The following is a 24150-nucleotide window of genomic DNA, read 5'->3' on the forward strand; positions in this document are numbered from 1 at the left end:
AATGATCATGCTTGAAAATGACATTTTTTTGTCTTTAGATATTACATAAACATTAACTAATTGGATGATGGATAGTCTTCCTGTGACCTGTGAAAATTTTTGCCTAGCTACTACCATTATTTTGTGCAATACTAGAGTCATTTCAAGACTAAAAAACCTCTACCTTACATTCTCTCCTTTATGGTGTAAACACGTTCAAGCCTGCTCTTTGCTTCTTTGATAGAGCTCACTGATGACTTAAGGTCAAAACCAAATATTTCAATCTGTTTGACGCAGTGGGATAATCAGTGGCAGCTTGTACGTATGTATATGCATAGCGCGGTGGACTTCTTTGATGTTAACTACTGTTACACTGACTCACTACCCGCTTTACTTCAGGTACCAGTCCTGGACTTGTTCCCACCTGGGTGTGGCTGTTCAGTGCTTTTACCACCTTTTGTGCTTACGCTTTAGGTAAAGTACAATGAAATAATTTACACGTCTGATGTCTTCATATAGTTTTATCTACTAGTCCATTAGCGCTCAGCACTATCAAAATGAAGAGGATAGTGGATAAATTATTGATCTCTCTCCAAAACAGTTCTCTGAGATGGGAAAAAAACCCCAAACCAACAACAAAAAACAGCCATAAGGCTTAAACCCCCCCAATTTTTAATTATATATTAGAGGTTCTATGACTGTTGCTCTGATCTCTTTTGAAAGTTCAAATTGTTTTAGAGAAACAATGGAAATCATTACGTAGCAGCAGTCACTGCTGTTGGGTTTCATAAAAATCTTTGTCCCCCAATGATGACATTCTGAGAAGCTCCCTGACACTTGCATTAGCAGAGGGTGCTTTCAAGGATGGGGAAAATAACAGGCAAAGCAGAGAAAAAGCAAAAATGAATGCAGCATGTGTTTTAGCCTGTTAGGCACTGCAGCGCTTATGGCGTGTGTTGGGGAGATGGTATGAATGTGGTGACAGGCCTGAGCTTCTTATGGAGATGAAGTATCTTTTTTTTTTTCTTTCCTGTTACTGTTTTTCTCCCATAACACCTATACCTCATTTCCAGTTTCATATTCCATTTTTGCTTTTTATCATACTATGACTGTATTTTTAGGTACATTGCATCTTGCTGTGCAGTGGTGTGAAGACATAGACCTGAACTGATGCAGATCTGGGAGTGAGATCCACATTAGTATGCCTTTCTTGCTTTCTCTTCTAAAGCTAATTCATTCCAAACTAGTCTATCCACAACGTGGTACAACAGAGCTCATTTTTTGGGGGGACTCAAGGTGGCATATTTACGTGGACTGCACTGTGCTGTGTAAACGTACCCTCTCTTTTGGAGCTGGTTCTTATGAGGCCCAGCATTGCAGAGTGTAGCCATACATTTGTGTGCCGTACTTAAGATACCCAGGCTAGATGGAAATGTGTTCTAGATGTACACCTCAGTGTTGAGCAAAGATGCTGGCCCCTTTTGGTATCAGACCCATGCATGTAGAGCCATCTTGATTAACCTGGGTGTATCCCCCTGTGCAGACATCTCCCTCTGCATTGTGAATGCCTTGCCATTTCTATTCAAGTGGCGAGTTTGTGCCAAAATTGTTTTGTCCAGAATTTCTTTGTATTTGTACCATAAAAATCATTGCGACAACTGTCCCTTGAAGCTGAGTACCAGTCAGATTTCCCTAACAGCTGTCTATAATCATTAGCAGAAGCAGCAGTTTCTTTTTTGAAAACCATTCTTTATGTAATTGTAGGGAATTTAATGAAGTGGCTATTGTTTCATAAATAGGAATTACATATTGGAGCTGTTAGTGTATGACACCCCAGAAAGCTCATTGGAAATACAGCTTCTGAGGTTCTTAATGTAGATGTTATTTGCCGTGAGTTCCTAATACTTGGAAGACAAGGAATATGATGCTGACAGTCAAAGCTATAATGAACTGATGTATATGTAGATTTTTGTGTCTGCTGTCCAAACCACTTCATGAAATATTTAGTCTCAGATTTAATTCTGCATGGCCAAAGTTTTCCCTTTGGAAGACTGCAGAGAGCCATAATAACTAACCAAATATGCAGCTTTAATCTCTCTCAGCTTCTTTTTAATGACACAGTTACTCTCTCCAAATTCCCTAGCATGCTGCTCTTTGCCCCCCTCTTTGTTAAGGTGGTTTGGTATCTTTTATTTTTCTGCAAAATGGAATGCTCTTTGCTGTTATTTTGAATTCCGCTATTTAAAAGTTATATAAACTTTAATAAAACCGAAGATTTATGAACCTTCATGAGAAAATAATAATAATATAATAATTCTAAAGCAGTGGAAGTGTGGGACAGCGTATGTCCACTATTGAACATACACCATTGTTGGCATGAATGATTCCAAACTGAAACCTAAAACAGAAAATATTTTCAGTCTCTTAAAAAGCTAGTGAAACCACACGGAAAATGTGGGTAAAGATTTGTGAAAATCCAATGTTATGCATGTGTTACAGAGTTCCTGTATTTTTCTCCATGTCCATTATAATTAGAAGTACTGTATTTCATGACACCATTATAAGCCTAACTCTTTTTAGTAAAATGTTCCTACAAAACGAAACACACTCTTTCACTGATGTACATATTTTAGTATCTAATGTGAATACTATTTTGTGACAACGTAAAATAATTTCTGAACAGACCAATCTTCTATCATTCTCATTAAAAAAGTATTACCCCTATAACTGAATTATCTCTGATTTGGGATAGATGTTCTTGAAATATGAAAGACCATATTCTGTTTAGGGATGTTTACGTACTTATTTGCTAGTTAAATTTCAGAAGCATCCTAAAATAGACTAAAGAATTTCTACATTTATAACAACACTATTCAAGTAACCTCAAGCTTATACACACAGTTTTCTTTCTGCAATTTTCAGTAAGATGCTGACAATTCAATGGCAATGTTGATGGAGAGTGAACGCAGCTCTAGAAGGGGGCAAGCCATATTTGAAATCCTCTATGAGATCTTTAATTTTTAAAGTTGTGAGAACTGTCTCAAGAGATTTGTATTTGAGCGGAGGATATCTCACAGCTGTTTAGGTATTACAATAGGGAGATAGTCTAAAATCTGTACAAAATGAAATCCCATGTTTTCTTGGTTTAGATCCCTGAAGTATATTTACATTACACAAAAGTCAGAGTACTGCCAAATAATCTGGAGAAGTAAGTAGCATATGATCTATAGCAGCTGTGGAGTCTTTGGTCTCACTCTGCTGAGTTGTATCTCTAGTCAGTTTTGGGTTACTAATGCTATCAATAGCTAATAATTGTTAGCTATAGTACCTTCCACGTAACATTTAAAATAAAAAAATTCTCCATGTTATTTTGAGATTCAGGATAACAATAAGTAATCTGTAAGGTTTGTTCTGTGTACTTTTTCCTAAGAGGTTCATCCTGCGTATTTACACTTAACTAAGAAGAAAATACTTCTGTTTCTCACCAGCAGTCTCAGAAAAGAGACTAAGGGTATGGTTTGATAATACAACTAAGAAAGGTTACAGCTGCTAGACCCCCTTCCGCCTCCCTGCATTCACCGCCCCTCCCTTGTGCCACCTCCCTTGCTTTTTGTACCATTCACAGTGCCAATTCTGTTCCATGACCCAGAAGAAAACATAATGTTTGCTGTCGTTCCACCAGCTGAGCAGGCTGCAGGTCCTCCCCTGTTCAACAGCAGTCGACTCAAACCACATTGTCCAACTGCATCCTCAGAGTGAGATCTAGTAGAGTGTTTGGGCATCTTTTAAGTATTAAAAGTGATCAACACATAACTCGCATTAACAGTAAGGTATTCTTAGATCACAGAGTCATTTAGGGTGGAAAAGACCTTTAAGATCATCGAGTCCAACTGTAAAACTAACACTGCCAAGTCCACCACTAAACCATGGCCCTAAGTGCCACATCTACACATCTTTATATGCCTCCAGGGTGACTCAAGCACTTCCCTGGGCAGCCTGTTCCAATGCTTGATAACCGTTTCAGTGAAGAAATTTTTCCGAATATCCAATCTAAACCTCCCCTGATGCAGCTTGAGGCCGTTTCCTCTCATCCTAGGGCTTGTTACCCGGGAGAAGAGACCGACCCCCACCTCTCTACAACCTCCTGTCAGGTAGTTGTAGAGAGTGATAAGGTCTCCCCTCAGCCTCCTTTTCCCCAGGCTAAACAACCCCAGTTCCCTCAGCCGCTCCTCATAAGACTTCTGCTCCAGACCCTTCACCAGCTTCGTTGCCCTTCTCTGGACACGCTCCAGCACCTCCATGTCTCTCTTGTAGTGAGGGGCCCAAAACTGAACACAACATTCAAGGTGTGGCCTCACCAGTGCCGAGTACAGGGGGGCGATCACTTCCCTAGTCCTGCTGGCCATGCTATTTCTGATACAAACCAGGATGCTATTGGCCTTCTTGGCCACCTGGGCACACTGCCGGGTCTTGTATCCTAAGATTTCAACCAAAAGACTCTTTAAAATATCTTAGGTAGGCACACACACAAATAAATTTTGTGAAATTTGCTCCTTGAGGCTGCCACGTAACTGTTAGTCATTGAGGCGTTTAGCATTAGGCAACCTAAATGTCCTAGTGAATCTACCCCACAAGCGGTCTGAAGTCTCAGAGGGTCCACAACACCAATGGACAGGCAAGAAGCCCTATGGATGCTTTTCAGCACTTTCATTAAGAAACTGATTGCAGGGACTGACATAAAAGTATTTAAAGACCACTGGGGACAAGTAATTATGAATGTCTTTCTAAAGCTTGTAAGGAAGGTGGCATTTAGTTTAAGAGCTGAGGTAAGGACAGAAAAATTACTTGATAAACTGAAGCAAATATTTTACGAGCAATCCTAACATGTTGGTATCGAAGGGACTGTTGTGCTTCAGTTTGCTGTCATCTGTGTATTTTTCCCATATGTTATATAGGCAGTAGTGAAGTGTATGTGAAGAAAGTTACTCCTTTTGTTGTGCTCTAATTCTTTATTTCTTTTCCTTTCCCAATCCTTCTAGACTCCATAGATGGGAAACATGCTCGAAGGACTCAGTCCAGTACTCCGCTGGGAGAATTATTTGACCATGGGCTGGATAGCTGGGCTACCTCCATTTTTGTGCTTTCTTTTTTCTCTGTCTGTTCCCGTGACAATGGGAAGACTGGAGTTTCTGTATATACAATGTATATGTATTTAAGCATTGTCTTGTTTAACTTTATGTGTTCACACTGGGAGAAATATAATACAGGAGTTCTTTTTCTTCCTTGGGGATACGATATAAGCCAAGTGGTAAGTATTTATCATTCCTGTTTTGGTTTTATTTTTTTAACTGTGTTAGCATTTTCATAATATTACAGAAATAGAAAAATAGAGCTCAAAGCAAATGTATTTGGCCAAGGTTTTGAATGTGAAATAGTATAACCCTAAAAGTAATTCAGAAATATTTCCTGTATTTGCAAAGAAGGGATGCTCTCGAGCAAATTGTCAGCGTCAGAGATTCATTGCCTTGCAGGAAAAAAAAGGCTTGCAGCAAGCCTAGCAGTCAGATAGTGCCCATGAGAATGTCATTTAACTGCATTTGATTTGTGGTATTAACAAAAATTATTATGCTATCTGAAGCTATAAGCAATTTTCCAACCAACACTAGGTTCTGAGGCATGATATGAACTAGTCCAAGTAGTATTTATTAACAGTAATTATACAGTTACACAATACTAGACCTTCTCAATTCTACCGCTTCTTACATTGAATATGGTAATGGAAATAGCATTGTACCTATACAGCAAGCATTAACTGTTGTCAAGTGAGTTTTACCCTTGAAAAAAAGTCAAATTCATACCATGAGAGGTTTCCTCTCCGGGAATGGCGTTCAGTAACAGGAGTTACGTATCAGCCCACAGCCAGTCCCCAGCTGAGTTCTTGACCAGCTTACAGCCCTACCTTGAGGTGGACCTCTTTAGAAGCATGCCCAGGGCACCACGGTGAGTGGTGGCCTCAGTGCACAAATGAGTAGCAGCAGTAGCAGTAACAAGCCCATGGCACTGCCAAGGACCCAGTGCTGGGATTTCTGGGCTGGCTTATCTATTTCTTAGATAGCCAGGCTCATGCAGCGTGAAGAGCACAGTCCCAGTCTTCTGAGCTTCCTGTCACAGGCGTGAGATGAAAAGTACAGCCAAATATACATAATTGAAAAGAAGTTTGACAAATATTCAAATATGTGTTTTAATGGAAATATAGTATTTGAATTAATGGCTGCAGATGTATTGCTGTAAACATAATCAGAATCCAGTGGTTTGAGAACAACTCAGAGATGGTGGTCCAGCTGTGGTGCATCTGTTTTGTCCCCTAGAAAATAGGTTCTGGGAGAAGAAGTTGGCTCAGGACTAAGACATTAGGCAGCCAGCTGGTCTACAAGTTTCAGCCATGTCTCTGTAAGGCTTCTTAGTGAAGTTCTTCCAACAGGAGAGGAATAGCTATGTTCAAACCAATTTCACTTGTTGCTCAGATGATCACTGTAGATATACATGCGAATGTTTAGAAAGCTCTTTTGGATTGTTACAGCATGGGAGTGGGTGTCAGCTAGCAGAGCAGTACTGTTAACTCTGTCAGTGCCTTTTAGTGACCTATGCCTCTGTCACTGCTTTCCCATCTGGGAAATAATGGTAATAACATTTCCCTGCCTGACAGATTTGTGGTGAGGCTGAATTTCAGTAAAGCCTGTAAACTGCTTTGATTAACTTGGATGCAAGGTGCTAACAAGTGCTATTTCCTGTTCCCCTCTGATGCTGAGTTGCTGTCCTGCATGCTTGCTTTCTAGTAACTTCTGTGATGATTTGCCTACAGTCAAAATGATAAGCATATAAATGTAAGGATTTTTTGATCCTGTATAGCGCAATCATCAACAGTGGTGGAAGATTGTACTATTGCAATGTCTGTATGTCAATTTTCCCATCTGTAAAAATTAGCTTTTGTAGTTGTAATTGCCTATGAACGAAGAAAAGACAGAATTTGTAGATCAAGGTAGTATTTTTTCCATTAGTCCAAACTACATTTCATGCACACCAGAAAGTACATAACATTTTTTTCTAGGAGTACTAACTAGTCTAGTAAAAGATCTTAATTCCCCTACAAACATTGCCTTGCTCTTGTTTTGTAAACCTATTCAGCAAATTTTGTACGTGTGCACTATTAAAGGTAGCTCTTCGTCTCCAGCTCCTTGGAGGAGAGGATACTGAGGACATTAGCAAATGGCTGATGATGAGTAAGAAAGGTAATGTTCCCCTTGCTGGTTTTCCCCCACCACTTCTCTGCCAGATATTCCCACAGTCACATTCAGAGGCAGAGAGGGTGGGAGCAATTGCAAGCTGCTTTCAGACTAATTCCCAACATTTAGTTCACTACTTCCTCCGTGGCGTTCCTAGCTGGATTGCTGCACGAATGTGCCTCTCTGCTGTGTCTCCAATAATTTCACCAACAACATCATGCTATTGCATTGGCATGTCAGACATTCAGGTGGTCTGGTCCCTGGCTTCTGCTTTTAAAATTTATGGTAGCCAGGAACTTTGGACTTCGTTATCACCGCAAAGCTCAGGAAATACAGTAATTAGTATAAGTGTGCTAATAGATAACTGTTGGCCTTAATGAAAGCTTAACTGGCATGTAGCTCCCAGGATGCTGCTGCTGAGTCAGCTCCCCTGTATATAAACACAGACAGCCCGCTCACTGTCTCTCTGTTAACTGTGCTATAAAAAGAGCTGCTGTTCCTCATGAAAAAATACCTCATTATAAATAGAGAAATTTGTGGGACTTACGCAGATCACATTTTTCTGCGACTTGATGAATTGTCAGCGTTGGTTACCTAATTGCACTAGCTGGGCTGTAATTGGCACTCCAGTTAGCTTTGATTACAGCAGACAGCCATTTATAGGAAAGTGTGGTGTGTAAACTTGAAAAATGGCTGTAATGTGTCTGAGAGATGCTTGGTCAGAGGACTGTGATGTTTGTGGATCCAGAGTCAAGGAGGAGGCATCTGCAGCAGTGAAAACTCTTCCCCCATCCTCCCTCCCGCACAAGGAGCTGTCTTCTGCTGACTCCTCTGCAGGCAGAAAAAGATGAGGGAGAGGAACCTCTTTACACCGTGTCATCTAGACAATTTTCATGCACTTTCAAGTAAGCACAAACCCCCAAAAGTCACGGGCTGAAGAGAAGACTAAAAAAGAAACCCTTGCTATGTTCTTGGATACATCTTGTCACAAGCTCAAAGAAAGTTAATACCTGCAAATTAAGTTTCTTGGAGAAAAAAAAGACAAAGCTTTCCTGAGAAGTGAAAATTTCAGGCTTCTTGCCATATGTTAATTTTCACAGACATCCTCTGGATTGTTTAAAAATCTATTTTTCCTCTGAAAATTTTAATATTCCCTTAATGAACTACTCCCCTAATCCTGCTGTTGCTTTTCTTAAGCCACTGCAGTTGAGTTCATAGTAGGGGAACAAAATATTCGTTTTTCCGTAATATGATGTAGCAATACCTCTGCTTACATCGGTGCTGCCTTAAGTGTAACAGGGAGGTACCCTTTATATTCTTAAATAATAGTTTGAAAGTGAAAACAAGAGCTGCGTGAGAGCTGGAGTGACCCAGGCGATTCCATGCTCCTTCCCCTCACTCTCCCCAGCCAAGAGGGCAAGCTCGAAAAAAGCACAAGTAGCAAGTGTGAAAGGCAACAGGCAGCTCGCTCGGGCCCTACCCTAGCCCTGTAAGGAGGGGATGACCAGAAATCCTATAAACGGTCATGCCTGCAGGCATGGATGCTTGGACCATAAGCCCCAGGTTTTTGGTTTGAGATGCTTTCCCAGCTGGTTCTGCCCGATGGATTTGGATGGTCCCACCTCGGCTCTCGGGGAGAGCACTCTGCTTGCCTTGAAACTCCAAATAAATGAAGTATATCATGCAGGTAGCAACTTAAACATCGTAGAACTTACTTTTCTCCTTCCTTTCAGTCAAAACAGGGGAAGAGGTTTTTTGGATGTCATATACCAGGTTTTCTTTTGAGAAGTAGTTTACAAAACTCATGCTGAAATATGTTTCATATGACCTTTTCCTGGGAAGTACTGTGGCAGCCAGTGTTTCAGGGACTGGAAGAGAAATCCCAAGCAATGCAAGTGCATGTCACATCTTTTTAAAACTCCTATCTCTTCTGAGGGGCAAAAAAAATGTTTCTTTTAAAAAGAAAAATGAAGACGCAAATGTGTCATTCTTTGGTCACGTTATCAGGATTCAGAATTTTTTTTAGTTAAAAAGATGCTTGCTTTCAGAGTTTGTCTAATTTGAAGTGTCTGTGGAAAGCATAGCCTTTCTTGTGAAGAAATAATATTGATTATAATTTAGTTCCAAAGCTAGGAGTGCAGTGGAATTGTTGAAGAAAAAGAACCGATAGTGGTGCGGAAGCTGTGCTGGCCAGGCCATGGGGTCTGCTTCCAGCTGCCTCCTGACACAGCTGGAAACAGAACTTGGTACTCGGTTATCCGAGGGAAACCCCGTAGTGTACCCATGTGAAATTTAAACAGAACAACCTGCGGTGCACAGGCTCTTTCTGCAGCAGATTGCTTCATTCTTAACCACTCGACCATGATTCTACTCAAACCTTTCTTGGGTACTGAATCTTCCCCGTGCCTTTAGCTGTTTACCTATCACATACTGCATCTCTAAATGCAAAATGACCTTTTGAAGACATATAAAAAACTATTTTTATAGGCTAAATTTGCAACCTTTAATGATTTATTGAAAGAAAAAGTACTGAGAAAAAAATTAAAATGGAAAAATTACACGTCCCCCTAATGCTAACTTCTATTGAAATCACTTGTAGGCAATCGTTAGTTCTTACTTTTTTAGGCATCACATTTATTTTCAGAGGAAAAAAGTAACCTAGTATTTTAAATGACTTTGCTCTCTGAGCACTGTGTTAATGGAAAATATTTCAACACATGAACAATTAATGCTATTGGAATATGCCAGTGAAATTGAATATTACAGTAAAATTAATGTCATTTTTTGTGGAATCATAAAGAATTTAAAAGCATAGCCAGAGTATTTTTTAAAAAGATGAGAAAATGTTTGATTTTTTTTCCCATCTAGTACATCATACAGCATACTCAATGTGCCTGTGTGTAAAACAGAAATGGTAAATCATTAAGGAGAAAAAAAGTGTATGTACACACGCACACAATCTAGAATATTTTGGTCACAAAACTTACACCTGCAGTAGTGGAAAGACATGAAAGAGATGGTGATTTTAAAAAATCAAATATTTTAGAGAACAGTTAAAAGGCTAGAAGCTAGGAGATTTTGAGGAGTTATAGTGCCTTATGGTTATATTTTCCCAATGCCACATTAAAGAAGTAATATTCTGATTTTACAGAGGGACAAAGGTGACTATGTTGCTGTGATTTACAAAATTGTGACAGGATAGGGAGCCACTGCTCAGAAGCCAGCTGTCCTGCTGTTCAGCCATATCAAAGGGCCGACAAATTAACACCATGTATTTCCAGATTTTTGTCTGCATAAGTACTCCACCTCCTCGTAGATAAGGCCTTGGGAAGCCAAAGATTTTCCTGATTATATGCTGCAGTGAGTTGGAATCCAAGATTGTATATGTCTGACACTAACTTGCTATAGAGTCCTTACTTGTCTTACTTAATTTGAACTTCTCATTTTACAAAAGATTGCAATTATTTTTACTTGCTAAAGACTACATTTATATCTGAAAAGTACTAAAGCTGATCGATGCCAGAGAGATAAGTAAAAAACCTGGGCATCTTTTCTTAAGTAGAATTATTCAGTTGCACTTAGGAACACTGCTTTACTTTTTTTTTTTTTACCAGCAGTGTCTTTAAAAACAGTTTATACAGCTGATTAACATACTTAGCTTTTGTCTAATAATTTTGACGATGTTCAATTTTTGCTAATGCAGTTTAGCTCAAGGGACGCAGCCATTTTCTCATCCTTCTGGCTTGCTAAAGGAGGTCTTCGAGACTGCCTCAGTGAAGTCCAAGTTATGAGTCCTTAAAAAACAACACACCAAAAATTCGAAGTCAAAGAGTGTTTTTTCATACACTACATCTGTTAAATAAGAGGCAATCTCAACCTGTGAGTGCTGCATCACCAAGTCCCAGGGCAGGGGATTCCCCTGAGAGAGCCCGCTGCATCAACGCTCCTGCTCTTCGAGGTGCACTGACATCTGACAGTGATACTCATGACTGCACTGCCAAAAGTACTGGCTGTAATAACGGATAATACTGAAGTTCCTCTTTTATCACTTGCCAAAAAACTCTGTTCAGAATTCAACGTGTGAGGGTAAATTCAGGCTCCATCAAAGCCAGTTGGAGTTTTGCCATCAACTTTGATGGGGCCAGGAGTCCATCCGTCATGTCTTATGGATAACATAATGCAATTTCTTCAGAAAGCTCTGTTGTAGTAGGTTGCAAAACCCATTATACACGTCCTTCATTTAGACCAAAATTTGACTCACTGTCTTCAATGGCCCAAGATGTAACTCTCACACTAGTGCCTGCTCTTCTGCTCGGATCTGTTGTGCTGCTTGTTCTTGCAGGGGCAATTCAAACATCCAAGTCTGCAATGCCACATTCAAGCCAAACTCTTAAAGAGCTACATACTGATAGGGCAAGAATCTTGAATTTAGATACAGAGAAGTAAGTGAAGTCAAATATAGTGATATCTACGTGTAATAGGGAGTTTAAGTGACATCAGTGTTCTGCTACTAATCTGTGATCTTAAACAGCCTGTTATCTAAGAAAGAGATTTTCAGTGTACCTTTAAATTAAAGCAATTCATTTAATAGAAGACTGGAAATGTGTTTACTGAAGTTAAAGATGAAGAAATAACATAACATGGTAAAAAAATGAGTATTTAAAAAAACTGAACAAAAGATAGTAAAATCTATCATACAGGTAAAGCTGGAAAATATTTGTCATCCCAGAGTGAGAAGCTGTATTGAATGGAAAATATAAAGGTTACTGAATGCTACCTGGGAATAAATAGATGAATATGCAGTCTTCTAAACAGCATTATAATTAACATAGCTGTTTTAATTTAGAGCTAAAGTAAATGTTCACAATTCATTCTTAATCCAAGTCTAGAATAGTTCAGGAGGGTGAGACATGTAGCATGAAACATACAGCCCCTTATGAGTCCTATAGCAAAACTAAACAGCTGAGAACAAAATAGCCTAGAGAAAGAGCGGGGCGGCAGTCCCGCTAGCTGGGCGCCAGCAGCAGAAGGGGCTGCAGGGGTGGGTGGCCTGGGCTAAGCCAGGAAAGGGGTTTCAGGGGAGAGCGGGTCCCCCGGGGAGGTGGGATCAAGGGCACAAGGGCTTGGGAACCACTGCATCGCGTTCAGTACTGCATTTGCACATTACACACCTAAAATGGTAAAACATCATCAATTTGTGCCATAAATTGTAGGCAGTGCTGCTACGGGTAATATAACGGGTGTGAGAGGTATTGCTATAGCAGCTATAGGGTTTTGACTGCATTAAGATTTCCGACCTCAGCTGGGTCACAAAATTAACTCTGAAGAGAGAGTAGAAACTGCATTTACATCTCTGCTGAAACTGGTGGCACTTCAGCAAGTGACTCATGAGTCTTGTGTCTGAGTCCTTTCACTCCTAATGACATTTGACTACGTGTTTCTTTTTGTGTCCTGTAATGATGTTATCTGTCAAGCAAATTAAAAATCAGGGAAGACTTCAGCTCCCTCCCCTTCTTTTTATTTCTTCACATCCAGTTGAATTTTTTTATTATTTCAGGTGAGCTTAGGGGTTTTTTCCCCTCTCAGTTATTCTGATATGATTAGTTCAGGAGGCTGAGCCGCAAAAATAACCACGGTGCTAATTCTGAAGTCTGTATGTAAATACAAGAAAGTGCATGTGCAGTGGGGAGACCTGGCATTAAGAAGGGATTTAGAAATTAGGTGTTTTGAAAAGGTAAGTCAGTAATACCTACCATATGCAAACAGATGCATACATTAGCAGGGAATTTCCTTGCTTACTGTATTTCATACATTTTAAATAATTTTGTTGGTGACCCTGGAAGCTGCTTCACTGCTTAGGGTGTTGTTTTGGGATGGCAGTATAAGGTCCTGTAAAGTGGAGACAGGAGGAAAATTACAGATTTTTTTTTTTACTTTTGCATTTGTATTAAGATGATAAGCGAAATTCTGTGCTTTTGGAAGTAAAGGACTGAAAAGACGTTATCCTTTTTCTATAGGTACTAATAGCAGCGTATCTGCTCACTGGTGTTGTTGGTGTGGAAGTCTGGCAGAAGCCTTTCCTGTTTGGTTATTACATTACGGATGCATTAGTAATCTTGCTTATAGGTAAGTGTCCAGATCCATGCAAAACTGTACTGCTTTTTATTTATTTTGATTAGATATTCCTTATATTTCCTTAAATTTTTTTTTTCCTTTTCTAAGTGTTGGCTAGTCCAAAAACCACATGAATAGACCTGATTAAAAGGGCTAGTACTGGAAAACTTTAAAAGAGTAGTTCATTTTGGAAACATTTTTCCTCACTGAATTACTATCTGTTGTACACAAACAATACCAAAAATGTTCCTTATCTGCACGTGCAGTTCACTGCAGTGTGCTGGCTGGCTGGCTCTCAAAGTCTCAGGAACTCCTCGTGTCACTCAGGTACAATGTTGGTCACGTTTACATATATCATAAGTTTAATGTTTTGGCCTGCAGCACACTGTGCTCCAAAACATTATGGATAGAAGGAATAAAGGTATTATTTAAATAATCTTAGGAGGCACAACTGTAAGTCTGAAAAAGAGCCAGGTGTTTTCTAAGTTCGTCTTTAGAATTACTTAGCGAACAGAAGTGATGCATTTTTCATACACAGCAATAGCCTATTTGCTCATTATTTGCTACTGTCAGTGTAGTTTGAAATAAGCAGTGAACATTTTTCAACTGCTGTAACTAGACTGAGAACAAGAGCAGTTACATTTTAATGAGTTAAAAACATGGTAATCTTTGCTAAAAATGTGTGTATGCGAAATAGCTTTGATGTGTTGCTTGGAAGGTGAAGAAATCAGCAGATAAATTTTAGGGATTTTTATATGAGCATACAAGCGATGCGAAGAGGGCACCAAAAAACGTGTTTGACACAGGCAGTTTAGACTTACATCCCAAGAAACGTCTTCAGTCCTTGAGCCAAATGGAGAGCTTGGATATAGGTGCTCACCCAACGCCGACTGTAACTAGGAGCTATCTCAGCATTTTAGGGGGGACTTTTGAACCCACTGCCTTGACACATGCTCTCACCACCCTTTCCCATGGAGAGGTCTTCAGCAGGTACCGCCTCCAGCCTCAGCAATGCTTCCCAGAATTCCCAGATCGGAAAGGACCCTGTGTTCAGGCTGTGCTTTCCAACGAGCAGCCTGTACAAGGCAGCCTGTACAAGTCCTTTGTGCTTTACCCAGAGTATAAAACTAACTGTGTGTGACCGAGATTGTACAGTCTTTTTTTTGTCAGGCCTGTTTTAGGCACTCCGAGGAAAAGAAAGAAAGGAAGAGGAAAAAATAGTGGTTGCCTTTTCAGTAGTCCACGAATCATTCAGCTTGACAGAGCTGTAGCTATAAAATGCCCTCCGGTGGCTGGCAGGGCTCTGAGGGATAGGGAGTGATTTGGGCGCTCGAAGGAGTGCCGCAAGTCCAGGAGAGATGGATGCTGGCTCTCCCAGAAGCAGCAGGTTAGGCCTGCGTTGGCGTTAGGTGCTAGCATGGGCTAGTCCATTGAACGCGCTTGTTCTGTGCTATGCACGTTCCTGTCGCTAAGGCACGTGGCAGCCCGATCAGTGAATACACTGATGGCTTCCCTTGCGCTTGAGAAGCCATGGATGAAGGTTTAATTCAAACTGTTCAACATATTAGGAAGGTTTGTGGTGGGGAAGCATGTCAATGTCATCAAATCTGCAGAAGCGAGCAGCCTTTTTCATACTCTACCAAAACCAGCTGCAAAGCAAGGTTTGACGGACTATGCCATTAGCATTAGAAAGAAGTACTGCTTCTGTCTCGTGTGGTATGCTTGCTTGAATGGGTCCATGAGCAGAGAATTGAGTGTTTCTTCCATCATTGCCCCAAGCAGAGGAGGCATAAGTAAGAGCCAAAAGATTTCTTTAAAAACATTGTTTCTCATACACGGTCCACAATGTCATTAACAGGGCAACTCTTGCAGCTTAATATGGGTTAAATATGGGCTTAAAGTGTGCAAGAAATGATCTTGGTTGACTCTATATTACAAAATTGTCACAGTGCTTAGTAAATCTCTTAAAAACAAACACTAAATTTAAATATTAAAAAAGTAGAATCCTTCCACTGAGGACCATGCTGATCCAGAAAGCACTGCCATTTCACTACAGGTTTAAATCTCAGCTTAGCAATAGCGATTAAGGTGGTTATCATTGGATAACCTGTGTGCAGTGCATATGGATATATAAAGTTTTTAGAAGCTTGCAGTAAATTGCAGGACCCCACCGTGACTGCAGAAAAAGTATCGGTCTAACCTACACCAAGGGCCGAGCAGCCAGGAAGATTAAATTATTCTCTCCCTTAGAGAGGCTGCAGCGAGTGTGTCCTGCTCAGCCAGATCCATTTGTATTGGAGAGCCCACTCTCTGGCATGCTCAGTTAAATGCCTTTGTGGCTAGTTAAAAAACAAAGCGATTTAGTGGGCCTCTGATGCTTTTTACGAGTTAGTTTCCCAGGACCCCGAGAGGAGCCATTAAACCGTAACTGGCTGTCCTTAACCATCTGATGGCATTTAGTAGCCACTAGTGGTCCTTCTAACAATGAACCTGTAGCTGCTCCATCAATACTTGGCATTCGTTTCGTGCTTTTACTGTTCTGTACACAACAGGAGTTCAGCTGCTGAGCCGTCACTTCTCCGAGAACAGCTGGGCTTTAGCTAGTACCTTCTGTAGTGGGAAGAAATCCAAACGAGATGCACAAGAGTGGAGTTTTTCAGATGTCTTTCCTGGAGTTTCGGGGGGGGGGGGGGAAGAATAGCCCACGTATAACCTAAGGATGAACTCTGCAAAGGCACCTCCTCAGGGGAAGCTGTGGTATCATCAGGTGACACTTGCTCGCTGAAAATAATGGAATTTTTATCAGGTGCCAGAACACACAAAGATATACATAAAAGTGCAGCAATACCGGTGTTTAGATTAGATGTTTTAGGAAAGCCTCCCAAGAGAGAGCTTTACGTCTGTCCCTGGGAACTGTCTAGCACACTGTGAACACCTGTAGGAAGGCCAAGTCTCGGGCTGCTGAACGGTGACCTTGGAGGACTCCCCTGTGAAGCAGAGAAACTTCTGCGTAGTATTTTATGGGAATTTTTCAGCTACCCAGCAAACAGAAACCCGTAATTTTCACAGGTAGTGAATGCAATTCCATCCTGCAGCTCCAAAACACACACCTAGCTGGACACCAAACAAAGGCGGCCATTCTGCTGTTTCCAGGTTGTGTTGTCCTGGCTGCTAGACAGAAATGCCTTTTCTCTCCGAGCATGAAAGCAGCCAGACCTTTCTAACGTTCTGTGCCTGTGTGCTCAGCTGGAACTAATTACTTCTGCTCTCAGCAAGGCTCCTGTGGATGACACTCCAAAAGCTCTCTTGGGATTTATCCACAGTTGTCCCACAGCATTATCTGGCTAACTAGGGTCCCTTCAAAGGGCAGCACTGGGGTGAGAGCTATCATTTATTTTTCCCCCTCCAGGGTATCACGAATGCCTAGCATTCCCTGCCACTGTGTTATCAGGTTAAGAGCAATACAAAATATTTACAATAAGCATTTTAAAACAGTCAATTCCCCACATAAAGTCTAGTACCGCAAATGATGCTATAGACTTCATAAGAAGATTTTCACTGACAGGTAAACATCAGTAGTTCAGGGAGCAGCATTACTAATTGGTGATGGTTTCTGTTTCACGTTGCAATTAAATGACCTGTAATAGGTGCATGTTCTGAATGAAGCATTTCCCATTCTTGGGACATTCATACTTGCTGTCTATGAGATAGATTTTATAATGTCTAATAAAATTTGAGTTCAGGCTGCAATCCTCTCCTCACTGGAGACATTTATATATCTGTTTTCCTCTACCTGACTATTCATTTCCATGCAACTTACTGGAAATTTCTTTCAGTCTATTAAATTTGTTCAGAATTGACCAGGGGGCTCAGAAGTTACGGTGGGATGCACACAAACAAGGGAAGTGTTATCATGTCAGCTTCATTCCTTAGGAAGCCAGGTTCGAAAGATGACTCCTGGATGCACAGAAAGATTCCCGCTCCTCCTCAGTATTAATTGCAACCACAAGAAGAAGCTTTGTGGTTAAAGGACCACTAAAGCATGGAGTCGATATGGTGTACTTCATCAGTGTCTGGCACATGGGGCAGACAGTTCTGTAATGCAGACATGGTGGCACATTTGGGTCCACTCTCTCTGGTCAACAGTGCCCAGATCTGGCTACTGAAGCCTCTGGCAAAGCTGAGACAAATTTTTAAAGTACAGGTTTGAACATGAAATGTGAATGGAGTACTAACATCTGTCAGAGATCTGAAGCTTGAACTTTCTTTTAGAGATGGGGCCAGAGCATTCAGAATTTTTTCCTATGATGTGTATTGGATTGGGTTCTGTGCTGACTTTTGCAGAGTGTGCGTTCCTTGAGGTTCACTCCTACTTAAGTATATAAAATGAGGAGTAAATACATAAATGAAAACATAATAGCAGCAAAAACCTAATGATGAGACCAAGCCACAACACTTGAAACATGCCAAGAAATACTTGTGCCAATTCTGTCATAGTGGGAAAGCACAGTTATCCATCTAAAACAGTGCCTTGTCCTTGCACTGTCCCCTATATCCTATGTATCAAAGGAGGACACAGAAGTCCTTGCAGTGGGTAATTATACAGCAGCCTGCCCTTTTTTCAGTGTCAGAAAATGTTTAGGAGGCCATGGTCAAATTATAAATGGTTTCTGCCTCATACAGATAAGTCATTCTGTAGTGATTTCCTATAGTTCCCATTGCAAAGTGGCTGATGGTTCTGCCTTACTGATGGGCAGTTGAATGATTAAACGTTAAGTGATATGTTTTCAAAATGTTATCGCTCCGACAGGCTTTGACTAGCCTTGTTTGAAAAGTGTGGTTAACATGAGTTGGCTTCTATGTGTCTGTCACCAGTTTAACATTTATTAAAGCATTGTTGTGACAGATTGTACGAGACTTCGTTGAAGTAAAGGGTGTGAAATACCCACCTGTCACTCGAGATATATATAAAAAAGCCATTGAGTTCACGTTTGGAGTAACTCATCTGAGCCAGTCAGAACAATAACCCAGAAAAGCAGAGCGCTGAAGGCCGGAGGCAGAGCGGTGTCACGGGATGCTAATTCCAAGTGGGAATGGGTTCGGTGGTGTTAGCTGTGAGCAGTCATTTCACGGGCGGTGGGAGCCCCAGAAGAAAGTCAAAGAAGGGAGCTCACCTGGCGGAGTCCTTCTGGAAGCCAGCCTGGGCTTTTCAAATAAAGGCACCGTTTCTCTGGTGCTCGGTTCTTGCTGTGCCCAGGAAGAGAGAATGATGTGTCCATGCTGCGTGAACAGGACTACATCAAAGAAACATCTACATCCATAAACTAATTTCTGAGTCTGTACTAAATCCCTCCGAATGCTAATTGTTAGCTTGCAGCTCAGTTCAAGAGAGATAAATGCAGTGTGTACTTCCTTAGACGCTGAAAATAAGCTATAAAATCAACAAGGATGATAAATGCATCCCTTTACAATCTCTATACTCAAGAAGTATCTTAGATGCAAAACATACATCAACTTTGTGCATGAAGACAGTGCTCATGTTTACACTGTGCTCTTAATCCCTGTAAAATCATTTCATACCTTGTAGAGCTGTTTGGGTGTATTTTTCATCTGTCCTTAAATTGCTTAATGTATTCAGACTTTACAGGCTCAATTAAGTCTGAAAATTATATACTAATTTTCTAAGCTTTTTTTTTTTTTTTTCAGTTACTAAGTGGTTCTTAGTTTGCCATTTTATATAATAATAAAATGTAATTTTATAGCTAGTGGACAGCTCAATATGCAATTAGCTGTTTGCACAACCAATTAAAAGAGTTGTCTTCTCAAGAGATGCCTGAGAAAATCAGACTGTTCCATAAAAAGCTGCTGTTCCAGTTACAAGTGCTTCTAAATGTTCACCTTTGGATGAAGCTTGCTTCCAGGCACTGATCACTGTGCTAAACATTCAGTGTGTTAAGATATTTTCATGTGTCTAGCTGCTCTAAATCTGGAAGAAATTTGGAAAAAACATGGAAAAAGTATTTAAAGATTTTTCCAAGCTAATATTGAGGCCTAAAAATTTTTAATCTTAATTTTTTGTCTGGTGGCTAAGAAAGGTAAATAACATCCCATTTCTTTAAAGCAAGCGTTGACTATGATGAATTATTAACCTAGAGGTAGGAGGTGTGGGCAACTGAAGAACAGGAGAGAAGGGCGATAGTGTTTAATTTGTAGGCTGAAATGCAACTACGACTGCCTGCTGTTAAAGAGTCGATTTTTACTGAGCTCGGCTTCTGCCCTATGCCCAGGAGAAGGTCTGCACAGACCTCTTCACTGCCTCCCAAGTGGGAGGAATGCTCTGGGGAGTCTTTCTTTGGCAGAGCACAGCAAGGATGGAAGGGTACTTTGCTGAACGAATTCCCGCAGTTTCCAGTGCAGCGTTCACCTAAAATTACATCCCTGTATTGCACTGTCTCATTTTTGAACTTTTAACTATCAGGAAGAGCCAATTCTTAACAAATAATATGTCAATGCTTTTCTTAGGGCAGTTTAAGGATGGTTCACTTGTCAGGAACTTACCAACAAACACGATTTCTGATAGCAGAGGTGTGGAGAAGATAAACAGCTAAGATAAACCTTGTCCTTCCTTTGAAGCAGTATAATTTGTTTAAAAATAGTGGTGTAGGTGTCTTGGCTACCTACTTGGAATTGCTTCTTTATTTAGTGGTGTTTACAGTCTGTGAAGTTTGGTGTATTCAGGAACCTGGCTACCTGCAAGAGGCTTTCTACCTTGTCTGAACACCAGCGTGGGGCTCTGCTGGTGGTTTCTGAAATAGCATTTTCCAGAACTGACAGCAGTGTCAGCAGTTGGTTTCTGGCCATACCCTCTCTTTCTCTACAACAAGCAAGTCTGCATTTTGCAGAAATGCCTAAATTAACTCAGGTACAGCAGCCACACTGAGTGCAGTGTGTCACGGAAACATAACCTGGCTGTCCTCAGGTCTTCAGTAGTCTTTAGGGCATGGTTTAAGATGCTGTCATGTAACTAAACTTAAATACATTACTGTTAGTCTAGACTAACACTGAGGACAAACATACCATGGTATCCATCACATGCTAGCTTTGCTTTTTTTTTTTTTTCCAATTAACTCAGCAATATCACAGAAGTAACATCTCAGAGTTTTGGAATTGAATTTGAAAGCACCAAATGAAATCTAAAGTTGTCACTAGAAGTGATGGTAATTATCTTTCGGATCCCTTTTACACACATGCAAATATAAAAAAATATATATATGCATGTGTGTATGTATCTGTGTGCTTATATATATATATATCTACATATATTTGGAAAACAAGATAAGACCTTTATTTCTGACATGTCTAATCCTGAATTCTTGAATGCATTGTTTTTTGTTTGGTTGTTTGTTTTTTAATATGGACAAAATAATTCCTGATAAAGAGCTTTGCAAATGCTTATTTCTCTGAAAAGGGAGTCAAGATAGTGCAAGGCAGAGGACTGACCATAGGATTGTACCTAAATCCGAGGATTTGGGCTTGATGCCTTCAGCCTAGTCTGACACAAGAATTCCCTGTGTGTATCTGTGCCACCCATCTGTGCTTTAGTATTTCTGCCTTTAATACAGGCCTGTGTTCTTACAGTTGGGTCTCAGAATTTAAATCAGCTGGAAAGTGGGGCAAGACATTAAAGGAGAAATTAAAAAATACCGGAACAGCAGTAATACTTCGAATAAACACTTGATGAGTTCTACTTTCTGTAATGTGTTAAAAACGTCTAATACACTAAACTTGGGTTTTTTAAAGATTTTCAAATAAAATGTGTGCTTTTAGGACATTTAAAAAAATAAAAAAGCTCCATCATCATCACTTGGGCAGTGCCTGGGTGGCTGAGCACCACCAGGCAGCGGTGGGTTTGCCTTCCAGGCTGCACCTTTTGGCCCCCAGAGCAGCAGGGAATGGCAGCAATGCGGAAGGAGCAGTTTAGCTCCTGGGCACAAAGGGATCCTTAATGCCAATTAAAAAGCAGACTTAATGAGTACCAAAAGCAGACCCCAAGCCAGGCCTCCTTAGCTAAAAAAAGATGGGAAAGCAACATGTTGTAGGAAATGATGGAATTTTGAAAATCCCATAAGAAACAGGGGAACACCCTTTGCTTTCCCTACTGCATCCTCAGCTCTCGCTCTGCTAAAAGCGAAGCGGTATAAAAATACAGAGGAGTAACTGGTGTAACTGCCCCATTTGGAAAGTGGCTTTTAGCTAGCTGGGGGATTGTTTGTGGTCAGTGTGTTATTTCTAACTAAAATGGCACTTCATAAAAATAACAAATTGTTGGCAACCGTTGCTCTTTGAATTCTATTTCTAGTTCTAGTCTCTATTTCTGTTCCTCTCGGTTGCTTTTCTCCTAACAAATCAAACTTCAGGATTGCAGCAGGAAATTTAGATTTAACCTCAAGAGTCAATGTTTTGTCTCATGTCTGCTCTAATGTGATACAGATGTTGGAACTGCTGTACGTAACTCAAGATTTTATTGAACTAGCCCTCCCTGCCTAATAGAAAACATAGCTAACTGGAGTGCACAATAAACACAGATCATTCTGAAGGCACCAAGCTTGCAAATTTTAGAAATATATTTACAGAATACTTGGGATATTACTTCAATTGCACATCCTTCAGCTGTTTGATACAGAGTTCCTGCCATGGTAAAGAAGCAGAGCTCTTCATCTTACTTGTTTTAAAAAGCAAAACCAAGAAGTAAACACGTAAAAATGCAATACCTGAAATTATTTACAGGCTGGATAATCTTTTTTTCCCAATTCTTTGTTCCCTCCTCTTTAAAAGATAACCAGAAAGACTGGAGAAATAGAGTATCTATTGCATCCCTTTTTACTTCTTCTGTTTTCCAGCAATTGGCTTTTGTTGCACTGAGCTCCACTATTCCTGCTTTTTTTCGTTTTCCTTCTCTTGAGCTGCCACTCTGCCCAGAGCGTGCTTAAACACTTGGGTATGTCTTTGATGAGGACTGAATGGTAAACGCTGACATTTCTTGAGAGTCTGCTCTGCCACATTAGCCCCAGTACAAAGCCATCTGAAATCAGTTCTTTCTGCTGTTCATTCTTATTTTTCCTTATTTCTAATAATGAGATTAAAATTTGCTACTTTTCCGTACAAACGGTACACTGTGTTTCTTAAATGAGATTTTTTTAAGGTAAAAACAGAAGGTTTACAACATCAGAGTGCTTTTCTTGCCCATAACAAAACAGGAATTACCTATTGATTTAGTGCACCAAAACCAATCCTCATGCCTTATAATATAAAAGCCAGGCAGAAATATGCTACCCAGAGCAATCTCCAAGCAGCAAACAGACCAGGGAAAAGCCCTCGATACACAGAAAGTGGGGAAAAAAACCAAACCAAAACCAGAGAGCTCTGCAGGGAAACACATAGAAAATGGGTGTCAGAGATTAAAAAAGGATTATATGTATTTTCACCAGTTAGGCTGACTAATACTGTTGCTTTTTTGTTTAAACCTTGAACTTCCACTTCTTGCCAGAGGTCTTCTTTGACCCTTGGGTGGACCGATGTATTTGGGATGTGGGTGTTAGAGGGGGTACAACTGGGTCTTCAGGCAGCTCCGGGGCTGCTAGCAGCTGTGTTGGTAATACCAGCAGCAATGCAGATAGACACAGCCTTAGCGAAGGTGAATTCCTTGTCCTTTGTGGGTTAAAGCTGAGCTCCAGAAAGGTCACAGCTGTATTAAAAAAAAATAGTAAACCCCCTCATTCATTCAAATGATGGCCATATCATGAAAATTAATTCATTTCAGCCATTCTATCAGCAAAGCAGATCATTAGTTGAACCTTAGTATACTGAACTATAAACCTGTTATTTCCCCAGTAATGTGGGCAGCCCTGTTTGAGGTCTTTATATATTCCATTGGAAAGCTTTTGGTGTCAGATTTGGGTTTTTTCTACATAAACAGAGAGCAGCTCATGGAAAACGGGGCTGTGATCTTTCTTGGGTCCAGCAGAGGAACCTGTATGCCAAATAACTGATCCTACCTACTAAATGCATCAGAATTTTAAAAAATCTTTCTGGTCTTGTCACTCATTACACAAGAAAATCTGTATCAGCAACTATTTCTAGCAGCTAACTTTTGGAAAAATGAGGAAGGTTTTATTATTGCCCAAAGACTCCAAAACTCAGTTCGTATCCTGTAATGAGTACAGGAATACCGAGTCATTTTTAAAATAGCACACTAGCTCTGTTAGCATATGAGAAAACTCTGAGGTCATCAGTGTAGCAGGACTGTATAGCATTACATATGAATCTTTTTCTCTTCCAGGCTTCAGTTTATTTCTTTCATTTCCACAAACACTATACAACATTCACAGGTAAGTTAATTTACATTAAATAAGTTCTATCCCTTCCCATTTAATTCTGTATATTTAACAGTCTCCTCACTTGAGAAATAGATGTAATGCTTGAAGTAGCCTGGCTTCTTTCAGCCAGATGCTGCTCTGATAATGCAGTAAAAGGTTTTTCTGGTCAATTTTGAGAATCTGACTGGTTTTTTTCCATGTTTATAGCTCCTCTCCTCTTCCTTTCACTTGCCATTCTCCAGGCAGTCTCACGCTGGTCCTGCATAGTAAACTGATAAAAGCTCTGTAGTTATAAACACTGCATTTTATTTTCAGTCAAATATGATTTGTAACTTCTGCCTGTGCTAGATAAAATTCTGTAGCTGATCATCCTGCACTCCATGAAGTACTTTATTGTC

General features: G+C 40.3%; 1 protein-coding gene across 3 annotated transcripts in view; it reads left to right on the forward strand.

Moving 5' to 3' along the window:
- LOC140647671 (ethanolaminephosphotransferase 1-like) overlaps positions 1-24150 on the forward strand; it is a 63392-nt gene that overhangs the window by 28518 nt on the left and 10724 nt on the right. For all 3 annotated transcript variants that reach the window (XR_012040906.1, XM_072852528.1, XM_072852527.1), the window contains 4 exons: positions 379-453; positions 5019-5287; positions 13280-13388; positions 23716-23764. Coding sequence is in view for 2 of the 3 variants with exons in the window: in XM_072852528.1 (XP_072708629.1) it covers positions 379-453; positions 5019-5287; positions 13280-13388; positions 23716-23764 (502 nt within the window). In the remaining variant the exon portion in view is untranslated. The remainder of the gene's footprint in view (positions 1-378; positions 454-5018; positions 5288-13279; positions 13389-23715; positions 23765-24150) is intronic.

The sequence above is a fragment of the Ciconia boyciana genome, chromosome 2 (assembly GCF_034638445.1).
Source record: "Ciconia boyciana chromosome 2, ASM3463844v1, whole genome shotgun sequence".
Classification (NCBI taxonomy): Eukaryota; Metazoa; Chordata; class Aves; order Ciconiiformes; family Ciconiidae; genus Ciconia; species Ciconia boyciana.